The sequence below is a fragment of the Neopelma chrysocephalum genome, unplaced genomic scaffold (assembly GCF_003984885.1).
Source record: "Neopelma chrysocephalum unplaced genomic scaffold, ASM398488v2 Primary Assembly neopelma1_97401, whole genome shotgun sequence".
In the NCBI taxonomy this organism is placed as follows: domain Eukaryota; kingdom Metazoa; phylum Chordata; class Aves; order Passeriformes; family Pipridae; genus Neopelma; species Neopelma chrysocephalum.
The window spans coordinates 709710-733214 of record NW_020926042.1 but is presented as its reverse complement, the minus strand read 5'-3'; the positions used below and the strand labels follow the sequence as shown (position 1 = coordinate 733214).

At 42.1% G+C, this 23505-nt stretch overlaps 1 protein-coding gene across 1 annotated transcript in view; it reads left to right on the top strand.

Annotated features, from left to right (window-relative positions):
* The window catches only part of ARHGEF4 (Rho guanine nucleotide exchange factor 4), a 215405-nt gene that overhangs the window by 8500 nt on the left and 183400 nt on the right, over positions 1-23505 (top strand). Inside the window, exons 2-3 of the mRNA XM_027672528.1 lie at positions 5912-5947; positions 20774-20854. Coding sequence (XP_027528329.1) covers positions 5912-5947; positions 20774-20854 — 117 coding nt within the window. The remainder of the gene's footprint in view (positions 1-5911; positions 5948-20773; positions 20855-23505) is intronic.

Genomic DNA, 23505 nt, shown 5'->3' with positions numbered 1-23505 from the left:
TGCATGAGGGTCTGATTTAAAAAAAGAAAAAAAAGTTTTCAGGTGTTATAACTGCAGAGGAAAACTGAAATACCAATTTGCAATGGGAAGTTCTCAGACAATGACTCTTTCATCCTTGGAATTCTCATCATGCAAGTGTTTTAGACCTTGGATCAACTTGTAAAAGATGCTGATTATAATAGCTGCTACATTGACTTTTTTTCTTTGCTTAGTCCAAATAAAAATTCTAAATGACGTGAGTATAGCAGTATTCATCAAAAAAGTGCAGGCTTTCATTTCACTTCCCACATAAATAGCCAGCCAGGATGCCCAGCAGAGAGAGAGCACAGGGGGACTGACATCAGCAAAATGTGTTGGGAGCAGGGAAAAACCTCCTAAAAAAAATAAAAGGGGGGAGAAAGAAAGAAAAAAGAAAAAAATTTACATTTAAGCTGGAAGCAGGCAAAGGCTCCCAGAGCAAATCTGCACACAAGACATCCTGGGAACTGTAGTGGTGATAAATAGTGGAATGTTTCCCACTGTCCAGCAGACCTGCATTTGCCACTCTCCTAATAAGACAACTGGCTGTTGAATTGTAAGCATGACAACACAGGGTGCCAATAATGAAAAAAAAGTTATCTTAGTGTAATCTCATAGCATTTCCAGTCTTACTGAAGCCAGGGCTCTGCAGACATCTTTGTTTTCATGGATATGTGCTCTTTTCCACCCTATTTGCTTCCAAGTATCTGTCAACTCTAAGAGAACGGCACCTCTGGCTCCACTGTCTTAGGTCCAGAAATCCTGTGCAGAGTGATGTTTGTTTGTGTTGGAGACCACTGACACTGATCCCCAGGGGAACAGCAACCTGGCTGGAGCCTGTGTTTGTCCAAACCCTGATCTCTGGAAACCTGCACTGTGGATTGATGTGCATCCCACAGCACTGTCTTACCTCGTGTGCTCAAACCAGGTGTGCACTTCCAGAGCAGTAGAGCTCGTCCTTTCCAGACTGACAAATGTGTACAATCCTCTGTGAAGGCACTGAAGATTTGTGTTCACTCCTGTTCCTGCTTCAAGCATCCAATAGGGCCTTGGATAAATTGCTTTATCTCTGCATCAGTTCTTCATCTTAAGGGAATACTTGATTATTCCCACCAGAACGTACACAGCTCCCTGAGAGAAAGGATGTACCTGTGTGCCTTGTATAGCAAGTCTCCAATTTGGGCAGCAGCCTGTAGCTATCACTGCATTACAGACAAAGAGCAGCTGGAAGAGGAGAAGGCCACTCATTAGCAGGAGAGAAGAACTGAAATTTGAAGTTAAAAAGCATCCAAAATTAATGGAACATTTGAGTTTTCAGATTTGCTTTAGAGTTGTGTAATAAAAAATGTCAGGACATTGCTGAGGAGCTTTCGCAACTATTTTTGACTTTTAAGTGCCTTTTTTTGGTGGTACTTATGCCTGGAGCAGTCCCAACCCCTAATTGCTTGTTTATCAATCCATTTCACCCTCCCACGCACACACTTGTAGCAACACAACACTTTCTGGGATGCACCATGAAATAAGGAGTAGACATGTCTGAAAACTTCCCCCCCTTCCCACTTGCCCCAGTTGATTTTCACTTCCGTGGAAGTGCCGTGTTTCTGAGCTCAGTTCCACAAGCAGTGCAGAAACAGGCATGGATGTTGGTCAGCTGGAATTTCCTTACACTCTATTGCCACAAGAGCATGGGACCATTCTCATTAGCTCAGTCAGTAAGGCTGTCAGAGAAAACCAAACCTACCTAGACAAGGTCAGGACCTGTGTTGTAAAATATACAGCAGCTATGAAAAGATTCAGGGAATATTCTGTTATATTATCAGAGAGAAATCATTGTTTCAGTAGATCAAAGGAGAAACCTCAGTGCCTTGCGGTTATTTACATGTTGTGTTTGATGCTGCTGTCACTTTGCTCTTCCCCTGAGCAGCACCAGGAATGGATTATCATCAGATGGAAAAGGGAAGGTTAGAGACAGAAACTATTTTTACTTGCCAGTTCTTCAGGTCAAGTACAAAACTCAAGAAGTGACTATGCAATGGGTTAAAAAAAAAGTGTGCAGAATCAAAAATGCATTCTTCAGAAATCTGATAACTTCATATGTTTTCAAATATGCCATTCTTGATGATGTTTGGTTGAAATGGTTTAGAAGAGAGTAATGGTTTTTTGTTTGGTTGGTTTTTGTTTTCAGAGTGAGGGTTGTGTAAGCTATTTTTGTCAAATGGTTTACTACTGCCACCACAAAAATGGTAATTCTTTATAAAAAAAGAGCAGACAGAACAGGCTAAAAATGAGCACAAAGAAAAGCAGATAGTGTTGAAGGCTATTCTAGAACAAGTTTCTGTGAACTTCATTGTTCAAGGATAAACTGTTTTGCTTTCAATTAAATCCTATTTATTTAAATAGTTATAGCTTCGAGAGTTACATAGAGTTACAGGTAGTTCATTCCCCTTTCTTCTCATCTTTATGAACCGCTCTGCAGTTTATCTTAAAGCTCCCCAGACCTGCAGTGCCTGTTCTAAGACAGAGGTTTTAAGTGAGTGTGTTAAAAAGGAATGCTGGAACCGAGGGGCAAGAAGAGAAGAACATGAGAAGAACATGCACTTCTCTGGAGAAACACTGGGGCACTTGCTGCTGGGAAGATTCAAAGCTGCCATAACTTATGGGAAACAGCTAAAGGGATAAATATATGTGAGTGGGGTGTGTGTGCATTACTACCACTGACAGGACCATGATCAGTTTTCCAAGTTCTTTTGTATTATTTTATAACTTTCCTTAAAAACAGAAACCAACTTTTCATTTGGCCTTGGAAAACCCTAAAGAATGTGTTGTTATCATTACTTCAGTAAGCTTTGTGGGATGGAGGGATTTTACTCCTGTGAGTAAAGTATGCATAGCCTCCAGTGTTACTGTAGCTGAGAATCTTCTTCCTCATCTTAAAGATTATAGTGAAAGCAATGAGGTGGGAGAGGTGCTTAGACATACAGAAAAGGAAACCTGGGAAAGTGTGTGTAAGGCATGAGGGTTGGGGTCATTGTATGGAATAGAACATCAATTATTGTTTTGTAAGGCATCGGTATTGGAGATGGGCAAAAGGTCTTGAGGCAGAACCTTCAACTTGAAAGTTTTATTTTGCTTTTTCATTTCCAACGCAAAGTTCAAGCCAAGTTCACTGAAGTTTGTGAACCCTTCAGCAGCAGTTGGCGAAGTTACAAGCAAGCCTGAAATGGTGTGTGGTTTGGGTGCAAATCAGGATGGGTTTGATCCCAAGCCACTTGAAACACAGCTCTTTTTGGCAGCGTGTAGCTTTGTGTTTCAGCCTTCCAGCCCAGATCTGGACTCACCCAGAGGGAAGCTGTGGCTTAAAGCCCCGTGAATGGTGCCTGCTATACTTGGCACTGGTTTTTCCTGGAAATGGTGAGTTGTTGTGTACTTGTCCTGGATGGATGGCTTCAGTTCCAGCTCAGCTGCAGGGTCATTATACACACATCCATATGTCTGAACTTCAAAGGTGATGAGGTAACATGTGGGTTTCATCCAGTTTTCCATAAGGAGTTTTCTTCAGAACAGGCTCACTCCTGGAGCTACACTAAGGCTCTGGAGTATGCCAGTGTAATTCCAAAGGGTGCGCATTGGCACTCTTCCTCAGCATTACTTCTGGTTTAATTACTCCAAAAGAATTCTTAAAAAGTTAATCCATAAAGACTTTTTGACCTGTAAAGTAGATTCCTTCACATGAATCTAGAATGTTTCTCAGTTCTGTTCTGTGTAGTGCAAGGTCTGGGGAAAATTTGCAGAAGCCAAAGTTGGTTCCTGGAGGTCTCATGGATTTTTTTGTGGCCCCTGCCACGATGGCAGGATAAAACCTTTGGTAATCCAAAATGACCAAATGGTGGTCCTGTCTGTGTTAAAGACTTTGACATCTGTGGACTTGAAAAGCTAGGTAAGATGTTATTAATAGTTATTAAAATAATAATTAATTGTTATAAATGCTGAGAGGACTTTTACAAAAGCTATTATGGAGTGACTGTATTTTGTTGCCAAGTAGTAATATATTATTTTGTGGCATTGGGTATTCTTTCCTCCTTGTTACACTGAATTTAACAACTTTGAATCTCCAGCTGAGAAGTTCTCCAGACTTTCTGAATTAGCAGTGACTAAGCAAATGTGTATGTCCAGCCCTTTCTGGAGGTAGATGCTACTGTTTGACTGTAATTGCTCATCTGAGAACACTGTTCAAGTGACACAAAACTGACAGATTTTATCTTTATGTAAGAAGTGTTCAGAAAAGAACTGCCTGAACTTTTCCTTTTATGGTCTCTAGCACAGGAATAATTGACAATAACAGAGGAAAACTTTGGATATGGAGTAAATTTTTTAGCAAGTGGGATTGCACAGTTTGGAAGACTTTCGGTTTGCTATTAAACTATGCAAATGCTGCCTTGATGTATGCACTTTGAAAGTGCTTTGTTCCATAGTCCACAGTGAAATCTAGCATTTAAAACAATTTGACATTATGTGCCATTTTTAGTGTATTTTGATATAGTTGCATTCTATTATCTCCTTCACTTTTGAAAATTACTTCTATTAAAAACCAAACAAACCTAAAATTGTGGGTTTGCAGCAAAATATGTTATATGTGCATACAAGTAGTACAAGGGAGAATTCACCACAAAACCCTGTATCTCCACAGCCCTCTGTTCACCCTTTCTTGCTACCTCTGTCTGTGCTCCACTTTCCAGACCAGTCTCAGCTTCCACCCCTCCAATCCTGCCTCCCCTGCACACCTGGGTGTTGGTTATCTTAAGGATTTTTTTTTCAAGTTCTTCTTTTCAGAAACAAATACTTTTCAACAGGGTGTGGATTACACATATTCTGGTGGCAGATTCTGGACCTCTAAAAGCAAAGTTCTCAGGAGATATGTTATATTCTGCTGGACTTAATTACATCCCAGACAGTGTTAGTACATGCTTGCAAGATAAACAGAGTTTCTTCTCAGAGAATGACTTGCACCATATAGTGCCAAGCACTTTAAGCTCATCTGCTAAGCAATAAAGAATTTAGGACTTGCTTATGATCTGACACCAGAATTTTCTAATGCTCAAAAACTAGGGAGTTATACCTGACATGTCACTTTGAAGTTAAGGCATGGTTGGTCATTTATATAAAGGTAGCATCAGAGAGCTTCCAAACTGAACTGTTTTTTTAAAAAAAGTTCTTCTGAATCCCCGTCCAGACTGAGGTTTTCATGTGGTAGCACTGCATAAACATGATTACTGTTTTAGAGGGCTTGTGGTCTTTAAGAGAAATCACAAGTGGAAGTATTAAAGCACACAAACTAACTGGGATACTGATAGGGAGGGATTTTGCTACCATCTTTTTTTTTTTGCAGTGTGTGTACATAAAGCTTCCTCTGCTACTCTTACACTGAGCTCCTCTCTAAGTAACTGTTGGGGTTTCCTTTGCTGTTTTAACTGTTAGCTTTTCCTTCTCTTCATTTAACCCACCCTCTCAGAAAGAGTCCTGAATACATAAAAAGCTTTTGCAGTGTGCCCTGAAGCATGTATGCTGATGAAGCACATACAATGTAATTATGGATAGCACAATGCAGCATCATGAAGTGCCTTTGTTTACAAGTTCTCTATCATGAGAGTATAATGAACGGATTCACTGAGGAAATGCAAAAGCAGATGCCTTTGGCTGGCTCCTGTTGTTCTCTTTTTGGCAAAGACAGAGGGACGAATCTACTCTGGGACAGCCCCACTGAAGTCAGATGAGTTACACCGGACAGAAACCAGGAACTGGAACTTTTTTCTTTTCTTCTTTCTTTTTTTTTTCTTTTAAAGAACACCGTTTCAAGATCTCTTTTCCCTGACTGTCACAATTTCTCTTTCCACAGAAAGCCTATGAGAAAAGACTCTCTGCTTCTAAAAAGGTAGGATATCCTTTTAGTCATTAATATCTAATTTCCTCAGCAGTTCTGTGTGTATCTACCAGTGGCTGTAATAATAAAATTAATATCTAACTATTTATATTTTAAAAATACTAAAAAGCTGAAATCACAGTTACTAAATGGGACAGTAAGATCAGATGGTGCTGTGGGAGGGATGGAGTGTTGACACACAGCTGTGCTGCTTCAGGTGCATGACTTATACTTACAGCTGGCCTAGGCCAGCATATGGTGTCAGCTTGAAATGTGTACTTATACCTGCCATGGACTGAGGTGTGACACTGGGCAAAGCTTCTGAGGGCAGCTGTCTGTGAAAGCACCTCATTTCACATGTCTGTGAAATCAATAGGGAAGGAGAACCTGTGGCAACTCGTGGTATCTGCACATTTGCAAGTGATAATCTTTATAACAAGTTTATTAGGGCAAACTCATTATTGCACTTTGTAGCACAGTGTAATAACGAAAGTTAGCAGGACTGCTGCTGCTTTGTGCCTGCTTGTGCAGTGACCATACTTTGCAGTTTTTTTCCTCTATTAAGGGCCTGAATGGTGCCTCTCATATAAAACCTGCCATTTACAATTTGCCTTTTGCTGAGGCCTCCTTTGTGCTCACACAAGGCAGCTGGCAGGAGCACTGACCTCCCCGGAGCAGAGCTTGCCAGCACTGGCTAATCAATATTCAGTAGAGTCGGCTGCTCATTATGAAGCCATTGATTATCTCTGGAAGGTTACTCCCACTGTGTGTGTCACTTTTCAGTCTTCCCTTTACCCCTCTACCCCCATCCCAGGCCCTTAAGAGGACAGAGTTCTGGGATGGAAATGAGGTTCCCTTTCAGCATCTGAATAGTTTGTCAAAACACTCTTTGGAAAGAAAGTGATTTCCTCACTGCCAGATTTTTGTTTATACCAAGTTTGTACTTCTAATTTCTGGGATATTTTTAATGATTGCAAGCTGTGGCACTTGAAGTGTTTGTTGTATTTGACTCAGGCAGGTTGCATTACTTACACTGAGCCTTGGTCTCCTGTGACCAAAGGAAAAAACCCACATCCTTTGCACAGTTGTAGCTGACCTTTCTGACCTCTTGCACAGAAGGAGAGAGCCATGATTTCATATTCCATGCTATTCACAAGCAAATGAACAGGGAGGCTCATGGAGAAGTGAAAGCATGGCACAAACCCTTGTTTGCTGGTGAGCTCTGCTCAGAGCATACCCAACTCCTCTAACACAAGAGAGGATGCCAGAGAGGTTTGTGTGGCACAATACCTGCTCACTACCCTAAAGAGAGTTTGGCAAAAATCATAACAGACTCTCTCCTTTTAAATGTGAGTTGTCTCCTTAAGGGTGCATTCAGTCATCAATACAGCAGTAGAGAACTGTGAGATAAATATGCAAGTCTAAACAGTTGAATTTATTAGGAGTAATAGAATAGACTGATATAGAAGAGTTACTGAAGCAGTTGTTTGGTTAATTTGATTTGGTTACTTTGATTGTGAATATGACATTAACAGTCACAGCAGAGGTTAGGGGTCAAAAAGGCAAGGTCAGAGGTCTCAGAGGAGGGGAGCACGCAGGTGGAGCTTAGAGACAGATGGGTAGAAGAAAGGCATTTGGCACAGAATAATTGTATTCCTATCTCCATGACACTACCCAGTTCAGGTCAGCGCCCTCCTCAAAGAGCAGAAACTGCACTGTGTTGCGACCATCTACATTATCAGAAGAATTGAGCTTGCATTTGATGGGTAGTAATTCAGTGTCCAGCTTCCTGTTTGCAATAAGCAGACTGAAAGTCAATAGCTCTCAAGCTTTATCCTGCTTGTGTCTTCTCAGCTTGGATTTAAGGCGCCACTAAATCCAAGCTACAGGCTTCTGTCTGAATGGGAGTAGAGTCGACAATGCAAGTAAAAGCACAGCAGAAGTTACTAACTCAGTGAAGGTGAGCATCCCTTCTCCTGCCCTTAGCACTGAGGGAGGAGCTGTTGGTGCATGGAGAGCAGACCTGCTGTCTGCTTCTGATTTTATACAAAGTGCTGTGTTACCAGAGAATTGAAAGACAGGGAATGCACTAATACTCCTGTAGTGCAAGGCAGTATTCACTGTTGCTGGAGCAATACCCAGACCATACCTGGTTGGCACCTTGCATTGGTGCACCTTGGTTCATCTCACACTGGTCCGTGATTTCTCAGGTGCTGATGACTGAGCCCATGTCTCCAAGGGCTATTCCAGCAGCCAGGTCTGTGACCATTGCCAGCAATTTGATCCTGTCCAGTTACTAACACATACCAGAGAGACAATGACAGGGATGTCAAAAATGGCAAGCTGGCATTAACTGGGCTTTGTTTAGCCAAGGGGGTTTCCTGTCAGCTCCCTGTCTTCCTGATCAAGGCATGTGACACAATGGATCTGCCTGACTGCCAGAGAAAGTTTGTTTAAAGTGTAAGTCGGGAGCTAAAGTGGACAATGGAGACAGTTCCTCAGCTGCCAGAGAGGAGCTGTCCCTACATAGCAGAGGAGTGACTCCACATGCCATCCTCTTTGTCAGGAAGTATTTCCTTTCCGTGTCAGTTTTCAGCCCACTGGCATTAGTGGTTTTGCTACTGTCTGAAAAAAGGCTGTGTTGCTACTGAAGGGAGAGGATCCCCCAGATCTGATTTTGTAATAAGCTTGGGCCCAATGTCATTTACACCCAGTTTATCTTCCAGTTGTCTTTAACACACCTGAGATATACTTAAAGGATGAAGTGAGGACTAATCTTATGCCTCAGTCATAGAATATTATTGGTGTATTACAAAGGAAATCTTAACAGAGAGCTGCTGTTCCTATTCTTCTATTAGGCAGAACCTTCCTGTCCCATTTATATTTACATTACCCTGTAGCAATCACTGCAGTCCTAGAGGGAAATAGTGAATTGAATGTGTTTCTAGCTATAGCTGCTGATGGAGCTAAGTCAGTGTATTGGGACCACACTGCTCACTCCAATCACCAGCAAATTTTTCTGAAGTAGCACAAGTATCTGTCCTCTGTATCTCCCTTCCACTTGTGCTTTCAGATGCAGTGAGTTCTGAGAGAAGCAGAGTCCTCTCGGGGCTGCAGTGACAGCCAGTGGGTTAAAGAGCAGTGACATCTTTGTGAAACACTTCAAAGAGATGTGAAATGCCCCTGAAGCCAATAAAATTTAATCACAGAGTGCACTCACATTTTTCCTTCTGGATTTTTCATTAGGCTGATTATGCCTACTAGCTGCACAGGGACAGTTAATGTGATAGAAAAGAAAGATCTCATAATGGTGTCCAAGTGTGTATTATTATTATTATTATTATTATGTTGAACTTGAGAATCCTGCATTTGTTTCAAGCATGTTTTTTTGTGGAGAAAAAGCATGTGTTTCTGTCTTGGCAGCAAACATGGAAGGAGAACACTGAGATGAACCGTGCAAAGACTTTTTGTAAAATCCCATGTCAGAGTGGTCATGCAGACAAAATAACTGTAGGACTGACCTCCACAAGTGGCAGGGGCAGAGCACAGTTCATATTTGCAGTGTAGTAAATGAGGTATCCTTTGGAAGTCATGAGTGTAGAATAAAATTTTTAAAGATCAAGAAAACTTTTGGTGACAATGTTATTCTTGAATTTTTAAAAAATCCCTCCCTTAAGGAACACAGATATAAAGTCAAGGCTGATATTTTGGGCTAAGCAGATTCTCAGAGCAGCTGTAGGTCAGTGGCTGCAGATTTCTCAGACTGTTGTGGTGTGGGGTTGAATCAGTGAGTCTTTTCATATTGGAGATACCTACAGCCACTGAACCCATACGGACCTCGTTTTATTACAGGACTCCATAGAAAACCTTAATTTATTACAATCTGGAAGTAATAAAACTCCAGCATCCAGAACTGAATGGACGGCCATGCAGACTTTTGTAGCAGGTATACTGTGTACATATGTTACATCCTGTTACACTGTACATACTCCTACACTGTTGTGTACTTAGCTTTAAAAGGACTGGTCAGAAAGTGTTTTCAGTAATCCTTGCTCAGAGGCAGCAGACTGTGGAAACAGTTTGTGCAAATGTCAGCATTTCCCTTTATAAATGAAATATATCTCTACTGCATAGAGGTGAGCTCTTGCCCTGCATTATCAGACACTGTCTTTGATTAAATACCAGTAAAAAGGCCCACTGAGTAATCTGCCTTGTGTGTTTGTAGCCTGAATTATGGATACAAAGGTACTGCAGATCTCTCTTGCCTTCCATCTTGGAGTTGTGCCAAGTATTTTCTTCTGAGCTGAGGAAGTGCAATGTTGGTTATTCTCTACTTCCTATCAGTGCAAGCTCTGAAAGCAAAGATAGAATCTGGATTCATTTGCCTGCAGTTAGTACTTGCTTTCATTCTGGTACTTCAAAGGCTCTTGTAGAAAGACTACACTGGTGGTATGTGTTTCTTGGTACACGACAGGTGGAATTGTTGCCTGCAAAGGTTATGCTGCTCAGATACTTGATCTGCAGTCAAGAGAATGAGTTTGTGTCATTGGTCAAACTGAATTTCAACATGACATTGTAACACATCGGTATGTAATAAATTCACCATTAGCTTTCTGATAACTTGTTTCAACTTTCAGTGTAAAGCAGCATTTAGAAGATGACTATGTCCTTTGCAAAGAAGGAAAAGGGAATGATGAAAAGAAACATTTGTTACTTTGCAATTTTTTTTGGTAAAGAGAAAAAAACAAAACAGCTTGGAGGAGGTGACCTTTCAGGAAAGCACACAGTTTATAGCGAGTCAGCATTATCTTTTCCTTTAAAATGCCTGTACTTTTTTGTATAGAACTTTTTTTTTTTTGCATAGAACTTCTCACCATGGTGTCTGAGTGCCTTCTCCATGCATTCAGTCTTCCAGTATCTTTTTGTGATGTAGCCAAAGGAGGGTGAGGGGTAGATGCAGTGAGTTATTTGCTCAAGGTCATTCAGAAAGTCTGAGGCGAAGCAAAGAGCTGAATGCAGATAACCTAACACTCATATGTTGTCTATCCTTTATTTTAGGAATGAATGAATCCCAAAGACTGAAAGCAGTCCAGAATATTATTTCCTGTAGGTGTTTTCAGTTTGGATTGACTCAGACCCAGGCTTTTCCTTGGCATCCATTCGTAGTAGTAGATAAAGGCAGATGTGTTCAACAGTAAGTCCCTGTTTACAGCATGACATCTGAGCTTGCATCGCTGCAGCCTCTTGTTTTGTTGTCACTGTTTCTATGCAATGTCCTCTTTGCCTGCCTGGTGCACAGAATCACTTTCTATAGAAAGTGGCTTGTAAACCCCTGGGCCCATGGCCAGTGAGGGGAGCATAGAGCTTACTTCCTTCACATGTTGCTGCCCTGGCTTCCTTCAGGCATTTGTGACCTGCTACCCCTCGTTGCAGGGTATGCAAACAGGAGCTCCTGTTGTGGGTGAGCCTGGCCCAGGAGCTCCTCTGGGTTCAGAGTGGGAGTGAAGTGCATCTCAGTCTCCCCATCTTACATCAGTGTTGACCCCTCTGTTTGTGGCTGTGCCAGGCACTGTGTAAAGAGCTTGGGATGCTTGGAAAGATACTTCCTTCGTGGTAGTGCCTGCTTCTGGTGGTGGTTTTCTCACTCTCTAAAGACTGAGTACAGAGTGCAGCTTGTTCATCTTTCCATCTCAGTGTCCCTCAGTGAGCGTAAAATGCATGGCTTAAAGATCCCTCATCCCCTCAATGCTGTGCTAACCTGGAAGCCAAAACTCCTATTTCTTGTTGCTTGAACTCAGTTCCTGTCTTCTTTCAGGTGACAAAGTGAAAGATCCCCGGGGAATTTGTGGTCCCATCGGGTGTTTTACCTGATCCAGTATGATTTCAAATCAGAATTTGTCCACTGGCTTTGGATTTAGATAGCAGAGTCCATTGCAAATCAGGATGCTGGTCAGTATGACTGCACTGTGTGTGTATCCTATGATTTCTACCTGTTGCCTCAGTGACTCAAGATTATTAGCTTCAGTTTCCCTTTAAGATAAGACTAAAATTGGCCTAAGGTTTGCATTCAGGGAAGTGGAGACAGTGAGGAATGAAATTCAGGAAATTTCTTGGTTAGGTGAAATTTCATACCCACTCTTAGTTCCCACCTGGGGTCTCTTAGTGCAGATTCAGGATCATAATTAAGATGCTTATTCTGCAGGATATATTGCTTTTAAAGTCAAATATATGGAGCTATGAAACTATTTTTTCACCACGTTTTCCCAGAGAAACTTTTTCCTGAGACTATACTGTACACAGCATGTAAAAATATATGAGGTACTTCAAATTATAATAAGGAAAACCTGGGCCTTGGAGGATGAATTGCTAAGGCAGACATTTCATATGATATTTACTTGTTTGTAGCAAGAGTGCTGCAGCTACAGTGTGGGTAATTATTCACACTATCTTATGTTGCAGAGAGAATGGGGAATCTGCTTTCCAGACATAGATTTACAGTCCATTAAACCCTTCTGGTGTAGTGTACAGCATGAGATATATCAGGAAACCAGGCTTAATATCACCATCCAGATGCAAAAACATTTTGAAGGACAGAAAGTAATTCAGAAGTCCTTGACCTATGTCATTGTTGAGCTGTTTTGTTACAACAACTGAGGTCACCGCTTTGCAACACTGACCTGGAAGGTTCTGCTGCAATAAGACTGTACCTGGTGACCATGCTCATACTTTTTATGCCTTCTGGATGTTTATTCATTCCATGCCAGTGTCTGCAGCACATCTGTGTAACAAAGAAATTCAGAATGTGGTAGTGCAGTAGACACTGCAGAAAACACATGAAGGTGTATAAAGTTAACTCCTTCAGTCATTTGACAAAGAGAATCCCTAAGAATGCTGTGATTTCCCCTTTCCATTCTTAGTTTAAGGTATTATGTACTTAAAATGGCCACTGCCTAACCTTTCTAACTCCCATACTAAGCACAGCACACACACTTTACAGATGGCTGTACACCACTTTCTGCTCTGTCAAACTTCCCAGTCATTGCTTGACACTTGTTGAAAGTGTTTGAGTGTGCAGAGTTTCGTAGTTTTTTTTGTTTACTGTGTGGAGTTGGAATACTTTTTACCAAAACCTGTGTCCTGGAGGGTGTGTGTTTCTGTCTTTACAAGCCTACCAGTCCATGGAAACTTAACTTCTACTGCCATCACAGCTGTGAAAGGAATGGGTTACTGGGAGTCCTCACTATCCCAAAGTGGGCAATGGGGGAATGCAACTGTATGATACCCAGTATCAGAGTTCACACTGACTTCTGAAATGGCAAAGGTCCACCTTTTGCAGTCCTGAAGAACTTGAAGAATCACTTTTTAGTTAAGTTTTTAGTTCAGTTCCTACAGAAATGAGGCAGTTGAAAGGTCTATGTCTGTCTGTCCCCCTGCATGTAACTTTTGAAACTACTGAGACTTTTTAACCAAATTTAAAAGAGAGGTAGAAGTATCAAAGCTTCCTTCGAGTTTCATAAGAACTGGCAATTAAGTAAACAAGGTGCTCTTACTGAGGGAACAAGCCCCAACTGGCCAGTCAGCATTTATGGGTGGGAACAGAGTGAATCCAGTGAGAAAGGGTATATTAGGGGACAAAAGTCCAAAGGAAGCCAGACTTCATCAGTTCTGCCTCTTGTGGAATGAACTGTTGTTTAGCAGAACACAGAGATGCTGCATAGATGTGAAACCTCAGTTACAGTTTAGCTTTTGTCTTTCAGTAACAGAGTGTAATGTGTAAAGACTCTTTCAATATTTAGAGAGTGGAGCCGAACAAAAATGAGACCATTATATGCAATATCTGTCAAAACTGGTGAATGGTCTGTGTTAGCCTGCCAAGTGCAAATGAAGATTATCTATTCATTTAGTCCAAGAGAGAAAATGATATAACTTCTTTGGTTCAATTAGTTTACTGTAACACATAAACAAAGATGAGAGGACTCCAATATGGCAAATGTTCAACTTCAGATAGCTTTAAGGGCTGTAGAAATCACACTGCTCTGATGGTGAGCCTTATTTTACATTCTTTGCTCAGACATAGTCCTTACATCTTCAGAGTGATTTATATGGTCCCTCCACAAGTAGACAAGAATTGAGATCCAAGTTTCACTTATTTGCCTTGTACTTTTAAGGCAAGGGTATACTCATCTTTGTTGGAATGTGGGTTGTTCTCAACCGGGCTGAGCTACCCAATTTATCCTCTGTCAAAGCACTAATTCAATTTTGTACATCTCTGTCATGAAGACATTCCAGCTCTTTGCTTGCAAATGCTGCTGTGCCCTCATGAATGGGAATGAAGGGATATGGGGTTGTGGAGTTGAAAAGTGTTTCCAACACGAGTCCCAAGCACTTTGCAGAAAGAGCTCACAAAGAAAGGGTTGTGAGGCTCACCTGAGGAGTTGATAAGGCTCTGGGAAAAAGATGGATAGCCTGGAGAAGAAGCAGACATGGCTCTGTGGTTGCTGGTAAGGTTGACCCTCTCACTGATGGACATAGTAGGAAACAGCTGGAATGCTCAGGGTGAGCATCTCCAAAGCAGCAGGTTGGATGCCATTGAGTGCAGTGTCCTGGCTGTTCTCTGTTGCCCAGATAGGGCAGTCCCCTCTCACTGTGGGGAGTGAGCAGCAAGCTCAGGCTGTGCCAGGACAGTAGGAAATGTCCAGCAAGGTGATGGGTCCTGTTCAGCCCAGAGGTCAACGAACTGCTACAAAAGCAGACTGTCATCTGAGTGACCTGCACCACAAGCTGGAGCTTTCTTGGCAAAGTAGCTGTGCTTCCTGGCAAAGCCTCACATCCTCACCAGCACCATCTTATGGTTGGTCACTCAGCACAAAAACTTCTTGTGCATCCTGCAGAGATTGCAGACTTTCAGTACTTACAGCTTCAAGTAGATCTCATTGGTACCCATTCACTGCAAGACTTAGTGACTTAGTTTAGGAAATAAAAAATGAGAAGGTTTGCAACCTTTATTTCACAAGGATGTTGTCTTAGAAAGCTAACGGACTGTGTGGGTTGACATAGGGTTATTCCAGGAGCCTGATTTGGAGGGGCACTTGATGTGTGGTTCATCTTTTCCAACACTGGCGGGTTACTGCCTTCCCCCCAGCCCCAGCTCAGTACAAAAATGTATATCTTCAGTTGTTTTTGAAGGAAATGGAGCGGGGGCAGCTTGCCCTCTGCTGGCTGTCGGCACCCAGGCGGAGGGAACCCCTTCGGCAGCACGGCCGGGGACCTTCGGAGCTGAACTTGTGATCTGGCTAATTCTGCTGGAATGTAAAGTGATTAGAAGTAGATGGGTGTTCGACATAAAAGCTCCTTCTTCAAAGAGACTGCCATAGGAAGGAGAGTAGCCTATGAGCAAACCAGCCTGAGCAGTAGTGTCCCCGTCCTCAGACTTGAACTCGAACCCTCAGGTGTCAGCCTAGTTCTGTCTTGAGGGTTTTCAGTGCTGGGTTACACCACTTATCTTTTTCCCAACAAGTTCCCTTTCTCTGCCCCATCATGTACACAAAACTGAGGCACAGGTGCTCCCAGTGAATTCACAATACTTCATATTCCCTTGGAGAGAAAAAAATAAAAGGATAGATGGGTAAGTCAGGAGGGGTCAGAACTGCTTTCTGCATGCTGAAGTGTGTTGCTCTCTTTTATGGGAAGGTACAGCACACACCAGCTGTGCTGTCCTCCTGCTCCCCTCACCACTTGCAGGGAAGGTGAACAAAGGTGACACAGTCCCTTCCAGGGCTCTGCTGTGCTCAGGGTTATATACACCCTGCACTTCCACACCCAAATCTGCCCACCCTACATCTTCTCTGTCCTTGTGAACTGGTTCTTCAGCCACCCTGAATTTGTTTTGCTGTGTCCTTCTGTCAAAAAGAAAAGCTGTTTCCATAACCTTATATTTAATGTTTTTATGTTAATCCTGACATTCTTTATCTAAATCCAAATAATATGCATTATCTTTACTATTCCAAAGGAAAAATACTTATCTTGGATCTTAAATGCCTAATTGCATTTGATTAAACAAAGCCTTCTTAAAATAGACCCCAGAAGGAAAAGATCCAATTGTTGGCTTGTTAAATACCAAACTAAAACAAAACCCTGAGGAAATGAAGGGGTGGTTGTCGATGGTGTTACAGTTGCATAGGACTGATGGTAAGAAAAGTGGCACATGTCCAGAAGAGGCCCACAGCAAAGAGAGGAAACCTGGCTCACGTGGAGAGTGGGATATGCCACTGCAGAGACTGATTTGTATTTGCAGATGAAATTTAAGGGACAGATGCATATATATTCTATAGTTTGAAGACTATTCATTAAATAATATGGAATAAAGTGAAGAAGAAAGTAATTATGGTGACAAGAAACAACTCAAAACACTACTGTATTCTTTCTTTAGCTCCCTGAAGACTGCAGGTCTTTGTGTTTCAATGCATGAGCTACTGTTTGGCACGTTTCCTGAACCACTTTGTCTATTCACTTCTTGCTAATGTGAAAGTGCCCAGACTCCCTGGAAAGGCAGCTTTGTTGGAAACCTTTCATTATCAAGGATTAGCTGTTTGGTAAACCTGTGTCCCCTTTAACAGTCTGATGGGAAGTGCCAACTAATGAAGGGCTCATTGTGGTGGTGCCGTGAGTGTGGGACTTGAGTCTGTTTTATTGCTCAGCTTGCAAACCAGGGTCTTTTGTGTTCCAAAGGACTGAAGGGAAACTGAGTCATGGCCCTTGATTCTGCTAAAAACATGTGGTGAAAAATATGCTTTCCTTTCTCAGTGTTCTTGCCACGTTTGAGGTCTAAAGGCTTCATGTATCTGGGAATTTTGTTGATATGTTACAGAATTACATGTGTACATTTGAACAATGTTGTGTAGGCACAGCTTACATGAAACTTCCATATAATGCCAACATGAAAAACCGAAATAAAGAAACCATTAAGTGCCTTTATCATTTCATAGTGTAGTTGTAAAGCTACCTGACAAAATCTGAACATCCTCATGCCACCCCTAGTCAGGTAGAAAGCATGGTAGACAAGTATAGGATTTACTTTTTCCCTCATAACACTTCCATATGTGTTTTAAATTTCAAGAGATTTATTGAAATCCTTTATGAAAGTAATGGAGTGGAAAATCACACTCTGTGAAAAGTGTTCCAGTACAACGTAAATCATGAAGAAATACTGCTGAAAATCATCATGAAGTCTGTGATGTCAAACAGGATCCTTTCTATCACTACAATAAATCTCTCTCATTGAAACTCCCACGCCACTTGCACACCCAGGGATGCCCAGTGCGTGCAAATGCAAGGGAGCAAAGAAAGGCAGCCCTGTAAACTATCTGGGCAAGAAAACAAAGCCCTACCCACAGCCCCAGCCAGGCTTCATGTGTTTGGGGAGGGGACTGTGGAAGCACCCAGGGAATTGTTAAAGATCCAGAGGCTGTTCAGGACCAGTGTTGTTGGGTGGGGGGTCAGCAGGTCAGTGTGGAACTGGTCATGTTCCACTGAGAGGAGGACCCAAACACATGGATTGGATTTTGTCTCCTCCTCTGGTACAGCTAATTAGGCCAAGTGCAGAGAGTGTCCCTACTGATCCAGGACACATGTGACACAAGTGGTTCCTGCCAAGGGGAAGCAGCTCCGGGTGAGTGTTATTAGCTCTGTCTGGGCAGGAAAGGCAGTCAGGTAACTCAAGGGAGTGTGTGTGTGATTGAAGGAGTCATGGAAGAGATGATGTTCTAATGCAGGGTTTTGAACTCATTATCTGTCCTGCATTTAAAGGCTGCAAGAGCACTAATTATGCACATTAATGTGTGTGGTGGGAAGTGACTGAAGAGTGGCCAAGAATACAGAGGGTACTGCAGCCCACATCTCTCCCACTCCCCAAGCCCTATCTGACCTCTTGGCCTCATGTGGCTCCCGCTGTCTGGTTGTACAGGGCTGTGTGAACACATGGGGATGTGTTACTTTTTTACTGGTGATCCTCAATACTTTTTCACAGTAGGCTTTTTATGTCTCGATGCTGAAGCGGCTCCATACCATTCAAAAAGGGAGGAGATGCAGTGCTACTTTTGTCTTTTTGGTGTAGTTGTGTAAGTGGGTACAGGGCACCAGTTCCCAGCACTGTTCAGGGCTTTGTGGTGGTGCAGGGGGACAGGGCACCATGAGGACACAGGATAGGAGCTGTGGCACTGCTAGTGACTGATGACACCAGTGGAAACCAGGCCCTTCCTCTCCAAAACTAACCACTCTCCTGTCTCTTTATTCTGGCAATTCTTATGTCCCCCAAATAAACATGTACAATGTAACCCCCCATTTCTAAGACAAAAGGTATATCTAAGGTAAAAGACATACTATATTCTTCCAACAGCCTGTGACTTGGCTAAGCAGGAGGAAGACTGGATGTGGGGTAATTTTGACAGACACAAATGTCATTCCCTAGATAAAACTCTGGCCCAAGCCTCTAGTCCTGCTGCTGCAAAGCCACAGGCACCAAAACTGGTCCAGGTCTCAGCCTCAGCAGTTTCTCCAGGAGCCCAGCACCTCTGGCAGCACCACTCTAGCTTGGCCTCACAAAGCTCTCCTGCCCCTGGGAAGGGAGCATCTGCTTAGGGTTTGATCCTCCTGATTTGGTCCCTCCTGGCTTAAGTCACAAGTGAACCATCCACCACCACCTTCCAGTGAAATGAAGCAGGGATGTGGAAGCCACCTGAGGCCTTCACCTGACCTGTGCACAGCACTGAGGTTTTCCTGCCTGGGGTTGTTCTGCAGAACCTTCTTCCACCAGAGGGCAGCTGGGAAAAGGAATGTGATGGGCTTGCCTGGCTCGAGATGAGACAGCAGCTAATTTGATGCTAATTATTACGGTTGTAATTTCCTCCCTAAGCAGATGCAATCCCCTTCAGCCATCTCCAATGGCGTTATGCTTAGGGAATGCTCCCCACAATAAAAGCAAAGGCTGTGTTCTTTCCCAATTGCCCACAAGATCCATCCTCAGACAGAATCTGAGCTAGACACAATACGGTTAGTTATTTGTGTTCTTGAATTAGCAAAAGACTAAACTTTAAATACCCAATAATGCATCTGAATGACATGTTTGCAATCAGTTTGTCCCTGAGCTCCATTCCTTGCAGATGTGGCATGTTTTCTGCAGCCTAAGGTGGGAAGAGCAGAGGAATTCAACAGCTTTTTACAGAGAGCTCAGCACTGCATCTCCTCCCTTTATGAAAGGTGTGGAGCCACTTTGGTGAGACATAAAAAGCTTATGATGAAAAACTATTGTAGGATCACAAGTGAAAATAAGTGACAGCTGCTGCCTGGTGTAGTTGTATGTGGAGAATACAGGGAATGGAGCAAAACTACTTTTCTAAGTACTTATTTTGCCTTTTCTTGTGATAAAAGAAGGAGCTACCCAGCTACCAGACTTGGGATCCATCTGTGCTAGCATATCCCACACTCCCTGTGACCATGGTGTGTACTTTTACTGTTACAAGTTTCAGATAATCACTGAAGACTGAGACAAAAGATTCAGTGTGTTTCAAACAGAGACAAGTGGCAGCTCTGACCACCCCCTAATGACTAATCTCAGTCTAATTGTGGTTTTTGCTTTTCATACTTTCCCTTTTGCAGTTTCTTTCATTTGCTTTCCCTTTTATATATACTGTTACTTTCTCTGGGAAGAGAGATTTGCTCCTCTGTCTCATGTTGAGGCTGAATTCAGCTGAAGTCAGTGAGGTCTCTACTGCACTAACAGCAGTTCTTTCTGTGGAAATAAATTGGACTTCAGAGAAGCTGGAGCTTAGGATGATGCTTGCAATGGAAATATTATTTAAGTATGTTCATATCTTATGTTATAAACAAGAAACTCCACCACTGTACTCATCTGTCACAAAGATAGCAAAATATTAGTTATGACCAGTTCCTCTCCCTCCGAAGATATCACTCATGTTGAAGCTGACTGTTTGTTGTTATTTCCAAAGTTTTAATTAAGACTTTGCATTGAACTGAGAGGGGGTATGAACTCTCAGAGCTGAAGATATTGTGCTGCTTGTTGCCTTCATGTTTTCATACACATGATCCCTTCTGGTTTATGTGGCTGTGTCTGATGATCAGGACAAACATGGGAGAGAGCGGGCCAGAACATTATTTACAGATGACTATAGGGATATGGGAAGAGTGGAGGGATGAGAAGATAAAAGAAGGAGCAGTTAACCTCCAAGCCATGCAGAAGAAGCGAGGAATTGAGTTTCTGTGAGTTGCCAGAGCTATAAACAGCAGAAACGTCTCTCCTCCTGGAAATCCATAGTGGTACCCACATGAAGCCACAGCCTACGCAATGGTTGGCTGCTGGCAGGGGAGCATGGCCTGTGCAATTCCCCACCAGTGTGCCCTCACTTCTCCATGGACACAGGGATATAGAGCATTTTGGTGCCTAAAGCAGTTTCTTCTTCCCTCTTCTTTGTAGCCTGAACAATTATAACAATAAACCAAGTCTTGAGCGAGTTTTGTCCATTCCTGTGTGAGTGAAGCATGGAACTTGTGAAAATCCATTTATGTTATATAATTAAAGACTGTACTCAAATACATCATGTCACACAAGTCACCTTAATTCTGGTGATTTTTAATATATGAGAGCCTAATTTTGCAACCAGAGTTATGTTCCTTTAGCTCTATTTTCGATGAATAGTTTTCACTTAACTTGAGAAAGCTTCTTTCCCCGTGGGCAGGTGAACTGAAAGCAATAGTGCTGATACCTCCTTGTTCCCTAAAGGTCAAATTGATTTTTTTTTCCTTCCTTCCTGTATCTCTGCACAGGAGTGCCAAGGAAGTGCTGTAAGAAGGACTGCTGGAGAAACAGAAGAGAGTACTTCTGAGAAGACACGGTGCCACGTTGAGGTGACAGTTGCCTCTGTTTTAGCGGGGAACATGCTTTCATTCACGGTATAGTCAGAAGGGCTCTTTGCGGGGATTGGAACTAATCATCTGTGCTCTACCAGCTTAAAACAAATTCTGGCTTCTTTAAATGGGAATATTTGAGCAACACAAGAAAATGTTCCGAAAAAAATCTATTTCGACATGATCCATAGCAGGTGCCCACTTCAAAAGTTGCCATTTCAGCTTCTGAAATTTCAGAACATCCTTCAATGGAAAGCTAATTTTGTAGCGTAATCATTCCATCAAGCTCTGCAATACCAAATACACAATTATAAGTTCACTCACGTCTCTTGTGTATACTGAATTATGATAGATTTTTGATTATATGACAGTACACTCAATATAATATACAGTGTAACAGAATTTAATGATTTATTTGAAGATAATGCAACCTAAAGGTGTTTAGCCCTTCCTAGGATTGTCTCCCACATATGTACAGTAAGTACAGCTCAAAAGCTCAAAGCAACAGTGGATTATTTTTTTCATGATTATGAGCTATGGGGAACTAACTATTGCTTGAATCTGTCAAACTATGAGTTTCCAGAATTGAATCCTTTTCTCATATTAAAAGGAGTTGATCCTGGATAAGACAGTGTGTCAGACCTTGCACCTGAGCCCTGTTTGATGCTAGTTTTACTAGTTCATTTAATTAATTTTCCTGGTATTATGTAGACTTGTTTTATGAAGGTTAATAATGCTTCCAGAGCCCTCACACCTCTCAATTTGATGTGTGTGCCTACACTGTCATAGGATGTGAGTGCCCTGCATTCTTTGTGTTTGCTGTTCCATTATGGAAATTCAGGGAGGCACAATTATCCTTGGGGAAATGTTGAAGGGAGGTGCAACAGCTGTGATAGGGCTTGTCTCTGCTCTGGCTTTTCACATAATTGTTCTACTTAAAGCTTGGTCTAGTGTCTCCCATTTTGCTTCTTCTCTTTCTTATTTACTACATCTCCATTCTTCCCAAAGCCATAAAGAACCTCAGTTTCCATATGAGTATCATTCCTGCTTTCTATAATCTGGCTTTTGTCTCTCTGCTGCCAAAAGTGTGGCATGTAAACTTTATAGCTTCCTAGCTCTAAAGCATACTTACAAGAACATCTTATGTATTGTTCTTCTAATTTGAAATAAATGAACTTTATGGCAAACAAAATAAATGCGGTGATGCAAGTGGGACCATAAAAACAAAGGAAAGCTCCTTTCTAACAGGTTTCCTTCCTTCTCAAGCCTGCCCATGGAGGAGTTCACACATCACTTGTTGCAAATGTTTTCTCTGTAGCTAAAACTGACTCATAAGGCAAATTGCTCTGTCTGGGGAGGAGGAGGTCAAAGGGCTGCATCTGTACTTGTGTGTGGTTCTGTGGGGGAGGCTTGGGGGAAGGCTTAAGTTGAGAAGAAGCCCAATTTAGAACACAACTAAAAATGAAAAATACACCTATTCACTGAATTCCAGGTAAGGTTAAGAGGAAAGGTTGCCAGCCAATGCTGTCAGTGATCTGTTTGCCTGCTTCTGGCCTTTTCTAGCAAGCAGAAGTTTAAAGTGATTAATATGCATTCTCTTCATTTGAATGGAATTTAAACAGCAATCTTCTCTGGTGGTTTAATACATGTGAAATATTCTGCTAAACTCTGGAATTTTGTGCTGCAGATGCATAAATGTATCCCCTTCCCTGTGTTCTCCTCACAAGAACATCAGACAACACTCCACACCTTTGAAAAGACAGAATGGTAAAACTGGTTTCATATAGTTCCTGTCTGAGAGGACCCCATTCTTCAAACATCCTGGATTTTAAATGTTTCTGCTGCTCCCTGGGAAAATAAGTAGTAAAACAAGCTTGCGTGTATGTGAAACCAGTTACAGAAGTGAGTTGCCTACATATAAACAGTCTTAAAAGTGTGGGTTTTTTTCACATAATGAAGCAATTTCTGTTTGCTTTTAACACAGGAGCTGATGACCCTTTCCTGTTGGAAAGGTATAGCAAGTGTTTGGGAAGGTGGGGGACTCAGTGTTTCAGTAACTGAACAACTTCAGTTCACTTCCTTTACCTGCTCTGGAAGGTGCTGACTTAGCAGCAGGTTCAGATCTTACAAACACCATTGAGAATCCCTTGAGCTCAAAAGGAATATTTGCATTTTTGACATCTCAAGAGTGGAGTAGGACACTGCTTCTGATGACAGCTGCACATCATATGTAAAATCCTAAACATTTCATGAGTCCTGACCCCTATCTGGAAACAGGGGTCCTAAAAGTAAACAGTGAAATGAGAGTTGAGATGATCAGCCACTTAGTAAAGATTTAAAAGCCTGCCTTTAGTGCTCCTGTTTCAAAACTTTGGTAGATGCTCACAGTCTCTACGTACCCTTTCCTCACAAAATGAAATTATGTATTAATTCAAACCCACCATGGACATTTATGGTTTACCAAAGTTAGGATTCATATGGAAATTTTGCTTTCGTTGATGTTTAGGACTCCCTAAGCAAGCAAATTCTCCTGGGGTAATGCTAATTATCAATGGAATCTATAGGAAAGTTCCTGCTTCCTGAAACCATATCTGATATCCTCACATCCCTTCCATGGATTTGCAGGAAGTTAAAGGCATGGGCTTCAGCAG